This window comes from Rhinolophus hipposideros (assembly GCF_964194185.1).
Source record: "Rhinolophus hipposideros genome assembly, chromosome: 12".
Lineage (NCBI taxonomy): Eukaryota > Metazoa > Chordata > Mammalia > Chiroptera > Rhinolophidae > Rhinolophus > Rhinolophus hipposideros.
In genome coordinates, this window is record NC_138058.1 from 11,087,276 (window position 1) to 11,099,337 (window position 12,062).

The window sequence follows — 12,062 nt, forward strand, 5'->3', positions numbered from 1 at the left end:
TAAATCATCAACCGCAGCACAAACGCTCTCACAATTGGGCACAGAGCTAGGGAGCTGCCAGAGCACGTGCTGCAGAGAGCACGTGCTGCAGAAAGAGGCAGTCCCAGTCGGGGGAAGGGAGGGGGACGCTCTGGCATCTTGTGGGCAGAGGGCAGTGATGCTGCTCAACATCCTACAATGAAGAGGACAGTTCCCCACAACAAGGAATGATCTGGCCCCCAAATGTCAATAGTGCCGGCCGGGTCTGAGAGCCCCCAATGTACAACAGAAGATCTTAGTCCTGTAGAAATTCAGAAACTGTATCCTTGTCTAGACTTTACAGAAGGAAAAGGCAAACACTGATATATAGGTATGAAAACAAAAAATAAAAAATTAGAATTATACATGAAAAGATAAAGGAAAGCTAAAATAGTTTTTAGCTTTAAAATAGTTTAGCATCCTCAAACAAACCGAAGTAGTTTTTAGTGTATTATTTATGCTAAGCTGACATAATTAAAGAAACTTTCTCTTGAGGCCTATTGCATTAAGTAGCAAAAACGTAGTAAGCCTGCAAAGTATGTGGACTTTAACAGATAGAAGCCAAACAACCTAAGTGATTCGACGCCTCCCAATGATTAATGTAAATATGCAATGCACGCAAACACTTACCTGATGCGGGTAACTAGCGGGTACGTGCCCACAATGCCTCCGCGTGCCTAGAAACCACTCAAAGAGCACAGAAAAACAAGACGCAGCAGTCTGCACGCTGACATAGGCAAGGGGCTGCCAGACCTATCGTGTCTCGACATTACAGCAATAGGACAGGACAAGAAGCTCCTCTGCGACTACGTTCCAAGTGCTGCTCCACAGCTGTGGAGTACTGTTCTAAGGCTCACAGAGAGAAAGGAGCAAAGAGAAGGGGAAATACCTCAATCCGCCGCTTGGCTTTGTCATAGGCCCTTTCTTCCTTAGTTCGATCATCATCAGAGTCATACTCAGATTCTGAGCTCACTTCTTTACTGGGTTTTTTATCTGATGTTTTCCCCAAATCTTTCTCGTCTGACACCTTCTCATCTTCTTCTTCAGCTTCACTGCCTTCACTCTCTCCTTCCTCTTCCTCCTCCTCTTCACTCTCTTCATCCTCTTCTTCCTCTTCTTCCTCCTCTTCCTCCTCTTCAGGGGTTTCTTTTACTTCTATATGCACTGTGTTTCCTTCAGAAAAACAGGGACGTTTTAAAATAAATGAAGATTAAAAATGAGATTTCCATCAAGCTAAGAGAGACCGTGAAAGCAACACTGAAAGTACACCCACTAAGGCAGCCACACTGGGTCAGGAATTCCAGACTAACGTCATGCATCCTAAATGCAAAGGGTCTAACGAATGTGTATAACGAGAGGGCATGTGCTGAGAATACCTCTGCACACATACCTACATGCCATCACTCACAGAACACATTAAACTTTGGAGAACACAAGGAAAACAAGATGAAGCAGTCAGCATTTCGACTTAGGTAAGGGAGGCCCTACATGCTACCATGAAGAACTGCTACAGTGTTTCACTGAACAGTGAAAACTTACTGCACCCATCCACACGTGAGGTAATAAAAAAGCATTACTGAGCCAGGATACAAGAGTGAGCAGCCACCAGGGAGGTAAACAGAATGCTAGTACTTCCTTCCCCTTGGGGTCATTTGCTGATGCAGGCAGAGGCAGCTGAAGGCCACGCAGAGCTTTTCCTAGACCCTCAGTGCTTACGGGTCCAGGCATTAGGAGTTCAGGTCTCCCAAGGATTCAGGGGGACTAGGTGGACCAACATTTGGTATCAAACTGACTGTGGGTAAAATCCTGAAGCAAGCAGGACCCGATCAGTAAGGATGAACAGGAAGTGAACAGAACCTCCCCATTCTTGGCAGAACACCTCCAGATTTTCTCAATTCTAAGTTTGAAATAAGGTGATTCCATACTGCTGGATATTTATACGTACCTCCACCAGGAGTATGAGGGACATATAAATATTCCCTGGAGAAAGAAAACACCGTCCTTGACCACATATTATTTCCATAGTTTTACAAGTTTAATATCCAGAACAACATATAAAAACAACAAACTACATGAAAAAACAATTCACATCAGGAAAGTCAGCACATAGAAACCAACATGCCTTCCATATACTGAAGTTACAAAACTAAAACTTAAAAACGACGAAGTTTCTAACATCCAGGGAGCAAAAGATAAGATTCAAAATTTCAGAAACTAAATAAAAACCATAAAAAATAGTTAAATGGAAATTCTAAAACTTAAATACAGGAGATAAAAATGACTGAAGAGAAAATTAATGAACCAGAAGACATATGAGAAAAAACAATCAAGAATGAAAAACAAACACTCAATAAGGTGGAAAATGCAGAAAAAAAGAAAAGATACAATGATATAGTAAGGTCTATCTATCATAGTAAGCATAACTAGAATCTCTGAGGGAAAATAATGGCTCATAACATTGCAAAACTATAAAAACATAAAACCATATATTCAGAAAGCTCTACAGGCAGAATAAATAAAAAGAAATCAACCCTGGCCACATCAGAATGAAACTGCTAAAAACCAAAGACACATGAAAAACTTAGGCTGATACCTAAATTCTCAAGAGAAACAATAAAAGCCAAGACAAGGGAATAATATCTTCAAAGTGTTACATAAATAGAATTTCAACAAAGAATTTCTCACTCAGGAAAAACTAACCTCAAGAATAAAGATAAAAAGACAAAGACATTTTAGAAAAGCAAAAATGGAATGCCTCATTAACAAATATCATATTAAAAAAAATTCGGGGCCGGCCCAGTGGCTCAGGCGGTTAGAGCTCCATGATCCTAGCTCCAAAGACTGCCGGTTCTATTCCCACATGAGCCAGTGGGCTCTCAACCACAAGGTTGCCAGTTCAATTCTTCAAGTCCCGCAAGGGATGGTGGGTAGCGCCCCCTGCAACTAAGATTGAACACGGCACCTTGAGCTGAGCTGCCACTGAGCTCCCGGATGGCTCAATTGGTTGGAGCGCATCCTCTCAACCACAAGTTTGCAGGTTCAACTCCCGCAAGGGATGGCACCTGGACCTGGAGCTGAGCTGCGCCCTCCACAACTAAGACTGAAAGGACAACTTGAAGCTGAATGGCACCCTCCACAACTAAGATTGATGGGACAACAACTTGACTTGGAAAAAAGGCCTGGAAGTACACACTGTTCCCCAATAAAGTTCTGTTCCCCTTCCCCAATAAAATCTTTAAAAAAACCCACAAAAAACAAAAAGCACACATTTAAAAAAAAAATTCTAAAAGTTCTTCAGGCAGGAAGAAATGATCCAAATGGAAGGTCAGAGATGCAGGAAGAAATTAAACACAACAAAAAGCTAAGAATATAGGCAAATGTAAATACTGACTGTAAAAAAGGACAGTTATTATGAGGTTTAAAATAGAGAATTAAAATGAGAACAATGATACATAAATTGAGAAATGATAAATGTCATGTACTCAATGCTCTTTGCATTGTATGGAGAGAGAGTAACAATGGATATTGATAGTTCAAAGATCCATGTAAAAAGTCTCTAAATTAACCACTGAAAGTAAGGGGAAAAGTACACAACTTCCAAGCTCATGGAAGGAGGGAAAAAAATGTTAAAAAAACAAAATCCAACAATCTAAAATATGGTTAGAAAAGAAAGGAAAAAAAAAAAACAGAACAAATAAGAAGGTGATTAGTAAGATGATAAATATATTTTTATCAAATGTATATTTGATAAAATATATGTTCAAATATAATTTGATAAAATATATGTATTCAAATATGTATTTGATATATATTTGATAAAATATATTTTATCAAATTAGTAAGATGATAAATATAAAAACAATATACTTCATTGATTACATCAAATGTTAATGTAATGGGCTAAGCGCACCAGGTAAAATACAAAAACCGACAAACTCGACTTTAAAATCTCAACTATATCCTCTTTAAGATACAGAAAGAGATAGATAAAAACAAACCATGGAAATCAAAGACAGTGTAGTTATATTACTATCAGGTAAAGTAAACTCGAAGGCAAAAAGCATTGCTAAGAATGAATAAATAAAATAAAACATAATAATATAAACAAAATAATAAATCAATGATAAAAAAGTCAATTCAGATAGAGCCCATATTCATCTATTAATATAGCACCAAAATATATGACACAAAAATTAACAGAACTCAGAGAGAAATAGCCAGCCTACACTCACGATGAGAGATTTTAACACACCACTCTTAGTAACAAAGAAGTACACCAGAAGAAAACTAAGAACATAAGGACGAACAAAATGAACAGCGAACGTGACTAAATACAGCAAACAAGGCACCCAACTACTGCAGAACATACACTTTCCAATCACATGTGAAACTTTCATAAACATCAACCATTTGCTGGGTTGTAAATTAAGTCTCAACATCTTGCAAAGGATAGAACCACATATGTTCTCTGATCACAATGAAGTAACAAGATAATTAGAAAGTCCCCACTTATGTAAATTAATACACTTCTAAGTAAACCATAGGTATAAGTTAATAAATATCAAAATGGAAATTTAAAAATATCAACATATCAGAACTTGCGCAATTGGGCTACAACCATGCGATTAATGACAAATTTACAGTTTTAAAAATATGTATTGGGGGGAGAAAGGCTGAAAAACCAAAGAGACAAATATCCACCTCAAGAAGTTAGAGAAAAAGGCAGCAAATTAAACCCAAAGAAAGTGGATGTTAGTAATAAAAGATAGAAAGTAATGACAAAGAAAGGCAATTTTTATTCATACGTAGTGGTTAGGTATTATACTATTATTTGTATTATCTTTGTATTATTATATTTTAAGTTTAAAGGGGCTTTTTGTAGGCTAGCTTTAATAACCTCACCCTATTTATAACATTATCACTCTGAAAAAATGTATTCTAAATCCCAGGCAGCTATCTTACGAATGACTTGCTGAAAACCCATTTACTCATAAAACAAGACTCTACACGAGGCTTTAGGAACCAGGGCAATGGAGCGAGCACGACCGGCCCCTCTGCACAGGAATGCTCAGGAATGCTTATCATCAGCGGACCGGCTATTCCTTTACATCTCAACACCTGTAATAACCACTGGATTTATCAGCGTGTGCTAATGAGCTGTTCACCTTTCTCTCTCTCCTCATCACTGACCATAGCTTCCCAGTCATCCAGTCCAGCATCCTCGGTGTCTTCTTCCTCTTCTGTAAATAAAAGCTTTCATTAAAAACACAGAGAAAAGCAGAAAATTATGCTACCATAAAAAGGAATATTTTCACTATATAGAAAATATGTACACAATTTCATTACCTTTGGAACTATTTTTTCAATATAGCTAACGTGTTATAATTTACTATTATTAAACACCTCACAATTTCCTAGTGTTTTGACTATACCATATTAAACTTAACCCAGATTTCATATTTGAGGTCATTAAAATACTAGAAACTCAGGCATTAAACTGGTGCTTTAGATCTTGAAAAGGGCATATGATCACTCTCAGCCCTTGAAAACAAATGAAATTTCACGTGTATCTTCTTTCTGATCTTTCAACTTTATACCTAAGAATTTATTATTTATTTTGTTTTAGCCTCTATAGATACATACAAATACTACTCAAATCCCATAGCTGGAGGTGCAAAGCTATAGCTCTACTCCAGTTGAAAGTAAGAACAGAATACTATGTGTATAACCCAAAACTGCCAGAAAGGTGCAACTCTGAATATTAAAAACTTACTACTTTCCTTAACAATGACTATTTTTACTGGGATCCAATCAAGCAAACACTATTCTCAAATAAAAAGATGATGAGGGTTGCACAGGTATCTGCTTCCCTGTAATAACCAGTTATTTGCCAATGTTTGCATAAGTCATGCTGAGGAGGAAATGAGTCAGGAGCAGATGCTCAAAACTTCCTTCTAAATTAGCAGTTCTTTCTGCTGCTGCACATGTCATCTAAATCAGTGGGCTGCTATTAAGCATATCAACCTGAATTTCTCTAATTTCATCATGCTAAGTGAAGATGTGCCCAGGTAAATGATCCTTTTTACACTGAGAATAGGAGGGGGGAAAAGGAAAGAAACTATCAATAATTTCCCCAATGTGGGTCAGTCTTGACATCCTCTTACGTCCCCACTCCCACTCCTGTCTTTAAACATTCAAGATTCTCTTGATTTTACCTTGATTAGGATAGCCTCTAGATCTCCTCTCAGTAACTAGTCTCATGAATTAGTACAATGTTTTTCTTTAAAGAGAGAGAGAAAGAAACCCAGAGACTTTCTCCAACCTCAAAACACACACATACAATGAACAAGTTCAATCCTCTTATTGATTTACTAAAAACAGGCTGATATCTAAGAAGGTTTAAAAATGCCAATCTTTATGACTGTTAAGTCCTAATGTAAAATGTTTCAATTTGCTTCAGAAGGATGAAAGAACTTCATTTGTTCTGGCACCACCCAAGATTTCTGATCCATAAACAAACATCAGAGAAAATGCAAAAACCTCGATCCTCTCTGCAAAACATTTTACTATCACTTCTGAAAAGAACAAGATTGATTCAAGTCTTACTACTACACTTTTCCAAAGTGGAAATGAAAAGAAATGGTTTAGAAAGAACCATAAAGAAAGAAGGCCATCCTGCCAGATGTTTGGTTCCCCAAACTAATGATAACTAAGCCACCTTGTGATACATCACCACTACTTAATAGGAATTAATTAGCCAATACTACTGGCCTGGATCAACAGGAGGTGGGGACTCTTCTTTTTCCGGCACTCCTTGTTCCACAACTTCTACAGCAGCACTTAGTTCTATTGGTTCAGACACTGAATAAAGGGCAGAAACCAAGTTAACAATACTTTTTCAGTGTGTAATTTGTTAGGATACTTATTCTGTTAAGTACAAATGACACTCAATGTAAACCCAAATTCTTTATCAAGTTTAGAAAATGTTTAAATATCAGTCATGTATTTTACAGGAATCAGCAGTTTTTCTGTCTGCTCAAAGAATGCAAAATTACAGAAGGTTGAGGAAGAAAACAAAGAAAAACTAAGAATGGTAGTTGTGCTTTTCAGAGTTAAGGATAGTTATTCACAGGGTAGGAGCCATAGTTTTCAAAGTACTTTTCCATCGCCCTGTCATTTGAATCAGTGAGAATGATCAACAACAATCAGAAACATGGAATACGTTTTATTACGCAATTCTGATTTGTTGATTTCTTTTTAAAAGACATTCTGTTTTAAAAGTGTGGGAAAAGGCAAATAAAATTGCTTCTAAATCACAGGCTACACTGTATACAACAAACCTTCCTTATTTTCTAGCTGCTGTGGTGTTTTTTTCTTCTTTTTATCTTCATAAATTGGCCTTTTCTTTGGCAAAGAGTCTTTTGATGGCACTTCAACACCTGAGGGATAAAAATGGAAAATATCAGATTTATACTACCTGTATGTCACCTAAGAAGTGCTAAACAGGTAACATTTTATTCACCTCAGAGATACAAACCCTAAACTACAAAAGAACATTCACAGAAAAACCTCTTTTTTGTATCAGGTATTTCATATTTTACACACATTAAAATTCCTTTTTTTTTTTTTGGTGTCCAGTTTTACAGCTTTTGACAAATATGTAGTTATGCAGCCCCTGTCACAATGAAAATGCAGACGTTTGTGAGTCACATCCTACTCACATCCTTCGCCCCTGGCAACCACTGACCTGTTCTCACCCCCAAAGATTGGCGGTTTCCAAAATGTCACAGGAACAAAACCTTACAGTCTGGCTGCTGTCATTATAAGACATCTCAGAGTCACCCTCATTGCTGCGTGTACCAATGCTTTGTTTCTTTGTACTGCTGAGTGGCATTCCATTGTATGGATGGACCACAGTTCCTTTATTCAGTAGATAGTTGAAGGACATTTGAGTTGTTTCTAGTTTTTGACAATTATGGATAAAGCTGCTATGAATATTTGTGTGTAGGTTTTTGTGCAAATATATCTCTGGGGTAAATATTTTAGACTCGGGATAAAGGGACATTAGATAAATACGTATGTAATTTTGTAAGAAACGGCTCCGTTTTCCAAAGTGGCTTTACAATTTTGCATTCCCACCAGTTATGTATGAAAATTCCAATTGTTCTCCATCCTTGCAGGCATTTTGGTAAACACAGGTATTTTTTAATGTATTTAGAATTTATGTATTCTAGTAAGTGTGTAGTAATATCTCATTGTGGTCTTAATTTGAATTTCCCTAATGATTAATGACACTGAGCATTCTTTTCAGGGGCTTAGTTTCTTGGTGAAGTGTCTGTTCAAATCTTTCACCCATTTTCAAATAAGATTGTTGGTTTTCTTATTGTTCAATTTTATCTCTATATATTCTGGATATTAATCCTTTGTCAGATATGAGATTTTCAGGTATAGTCTTTGAATTCTATCAATGGTATCTTCTGCGGAAAGAAAGTGTTTAACTAGACTTCCTCAATTGTATCATTTTTTTCTTTTTATGGATTACGCTTTTAAAGTTGTAACTAAGCATTCCTTTCCTAACACAAGGTCACAAAGATTTTCTCCTGTTTTCCTCTAAAAGTTAATAGCTGTGTATTTTATATTTATATCTATGACCCACTTTGACTTAATTCTTAAATAATGTGTGAGATATAGGACTAGATTTTTCTTGCATACAGATGTCCAATTGTTCCATTATTACTTGTAGTAAACACTGTATTTTATCTACTGAATTGCCTTTTACCTATCAAGGGGAAAAAACAACAACAGAACACATACGGACAGTTTTGTTTTATTAATCTATCTGTCTATCCTTTTGCCAATAGCACACTATATGGATAACAGCAGCTTTATAGTAAGTCTTGAAATCAGACATTGTGAGTCCTCCAAGTTTTTCTCTCACAAAAATATTTTGGCTATTCTAAATACTTGTATCTTTTCGTATATACTTGCGAAATAGCTTATACATGTCCACACAATACCCTGCGGGATTCTAAATAGGATTGCACTGAATCTACAAATCAGTTTGAGAGAACTGATAGCTTAACAATATCAACTCTTCCAATCCCTGAATATAACAAATCCCTGAATATAACAGCTCTCCATTTATATAGATCTTTATTTTCACCAGTGTTTTCTAGTTTTCAGCATACAGATTCCACAAATGTTAGAAATATAACTATTTCAATGTTTTTCTTTTTGGAGGGTTGTCACTGTAAATATTTGAAATTTTTTGATTTTCAGTTGTTAATTGCTGGCATACAGAAATATAAACTTGCTGGCATACAGAAATATAATTGATATTTGCATACTGGCCTTACCTACAACCTTGTCAACCTCACTCACCAGCTGTAGGGTTTTGTGGTTTTTGGAGGGTAGATTCCATGGGGCTTTCTGTGTAGACAACTGTCATCTGTGAATAGACAGTTTTACTTCTTCCTTCCATCTATATGCCTCATTGCTCAAGCTAAGGACATACCAGTGCAATGTGGAATGATTGTGGTTAAAACTGGGCATCACATTCACATAACCTCTATTACGGTATATTAACTGTTGCATTTTGTTACTAGTTACTGTTAATCTCTTACTATGCCTAATTTATAAATTAAACATCCTTGCCTTAATCACAGTATTAGGGTTTAGCATTCAGTCATTCACCATTAAGTGAAATTAGTTATGTTTTTTGTAGATGTCCTTTATCTTAGTAAGGATACCCCCTTCTATTCCCAGTTTCTAAATTTTTTATCATATGGATGTTGAAATCTGTCAAATGATTTTTCTGCATCTATTGAGATGATCATGTAGTTTTTCTTCTTTAGTCTGTTAATATGGTCAATACATTCAATGATTTTCAAATACTGAACCAGCCTTGCATTCCCAGGATAAAACGCACTGGGATTAAAACGTATAACAGATTATCCTTATCTATAAATACGAATAAATACACATACACAATACACATGTGTATTGCTAGAATCAAATTGCTAACATTTTGTTGAGAACTTTTGCATATTTGTTCATGAGGGATAGTATCCTCTGAAGTTAAAGGGAGAAATGTAGATATAGGACTACCCAGGTTATGTATTTCATTGTGAGTTTTGGTAGTTTGCATCTTTTAAGGAATGGCCCTATTTTATCTAAGCTTTTAAATTTATGAGCACAGAGTTGCACAGTGTACTGTCTTATCATTTTAATACCCGTAGGATCTGTAATGATATCCCTATCCATCCTTTCACTCCTGATATCAATAATTTGTGTTTTTTTTCCCTTAATCTAGAAGTTTATCAATTTTATTGATTTTTTTCAAGATCTGGCTTATAGTAAAATAAGATCGGGTCTCATATTAATTTTCTCTCCAAAAGACGTATTAGAACTGATGATCCAGCTAGGTATTATTTTCAGGGAAACAGGAAATCAAGTTCTTGCTGAAGCTCTTTGCCTGAAGGGAGTTAATTCCAAATTACTTATGAAGTACTTGCTATATATGCTTAGTAGTTACAAGCTACAAAACAGATTGAAAAGGTAGCCTGCTACACATTTCAGAGTAATTACCTGAAAACAGATATCTGCAGATACCTTACACTCTCTTAAGAATAGAGTTGAGGCTCAATGAATAAATTTTATATTATTCTAGGTAATGAATGTGGCAAGTGATCTTTACCAAACACAGCTGCTTTGAGAGATATGGTGACACATAGCACGGTAGCATCTTTTCATGAGATGACTCAGTGAGTGGACTGCAGGTCTTTAACATCATGCTAAGAAGCTTGGCCTTTTTGTTAATAGACATTAGGGAGCCAACAAGAAAGCAAACAGTAGGCAGCACTATAAAGAATAGGAGACTGGAGCCAGACAGGCCACAGGAAAGGCCATCTCTTTGAAGCCCATCCTAAAGACTGATGCTAAATTCATCATTTTAAATTCATCATTTTATATTGTGATCTTCTTCTAATCTCAGAAGTACAAGTCAAACTACTCCATACAACAGCACTTCTAAGACTGGCAAGTTACTTCCTGCTTGGTCCCATCTTAATTACTGCATGAGAGTGTTTAGTCTTTCAGATAGTCACTAGTCAAACCTGATTATGTAAGTGCCAGTTGTACTCCAATTTGTTCTCTAATTTCATATTTTTCAAATGAAATTTTCCCCCAATTCAGCATGAAATTTTTTGAAATCTAAGTACTGTGTTTCTCTATATTTACTGGTCCCAGCTGAACATAATAATGCAGAATAAAGAAGCAGTCACACAGATCACTTTAAATCTCAGCTCCAGGACCTTGGGCAAGCTGTTTGAGCTCTCTGAGTCTCCATTTCTTCATCTATATGATGGGAATAAAAATATCTGTATGATTTTTATGAGGAAACAGACAATGTCAAAAGTTTATTACAGCATTAGCTACACACTAAACGTATAATAAACGGTAGCTATCACTGTAACCATAGCATAAGCACCAAAATTATTGTAATATAAAAGTCCCTGAAATGTAGGAATAGGAAATTAAGGGAGTCCCAATATGTTCTTCTCAATGAAGCAAAAACACTATTTTAAAGCACCTCACCTGTCAAAACATAATTATATGTTCAGATTGCAGTCTCTAAACTAAAAGGAACCAGGGCTCTTTGGGTAAACAGTTAATTCCAGGTCTTGGGCATAAAATGTACACGATGAACCTGAGGTATCTTATTGTGTTAGAAAACAAGGAAGAGGTCAAAGAATACTGTGGTCATGTGACAAAGTCACGGGGACAAGCCTGAATGGGCTCCCACTGGCCAAAGATGGTACAACTTGAGTATCAAAAACATTAATGAGTTCATGAGATGAAAACATGTCAATTATATAAAACTCTATTAAAATAAAATGATATGATCCCAAAACAAAATTAAACTCATTGGTCATCCTTAGAAGTTGCTAGAACACCAATCTATTATTTTGAAAATTAATAAAGAAAGGGAAAGAATGAAGTAATTATCCTGGTTTTCCTGCATGAACAGTATTTCAGGGAAAGAT

The 12,062-nt window shown here is 36.1% G+C and overlaps 1 protein-coding gene across 1 annotated transcript in view; it reads right to left on the minus strand.

The window, feature by feature from the left end:
• EIF5B (eukaryotic translation initiation factor 5B) overlaps positions 1 to 12,062 on the minus strand; it is a 63,289-nt gene that overhangs the window by 22,073 nt on the left and 29,154 nt on the right. The window contains exons 7-10 of the mRNA XM_081068476.1: positions 7,359 to 7,457; positions 6,790 to 6,879; positions 5,184 to 5,258; positions 908 to 1,191 (exon numbers count right to left, since the gene is read on the minus strand). Coding sequence (XP_080924602.1) covers positions 908 to 1,191; positions 5,184 to 5,258; positions 6,790 to 6,879; positions 7,359 to 7,457 — 548 coding nt within the window. The remainder of the gene's footprint in view (positions 1 to 907; positions 1,192 to 5,183; positions 5,259 to 6,789; positions 6,880 to 7,358; positions 7,458 to 12,062) is intronic.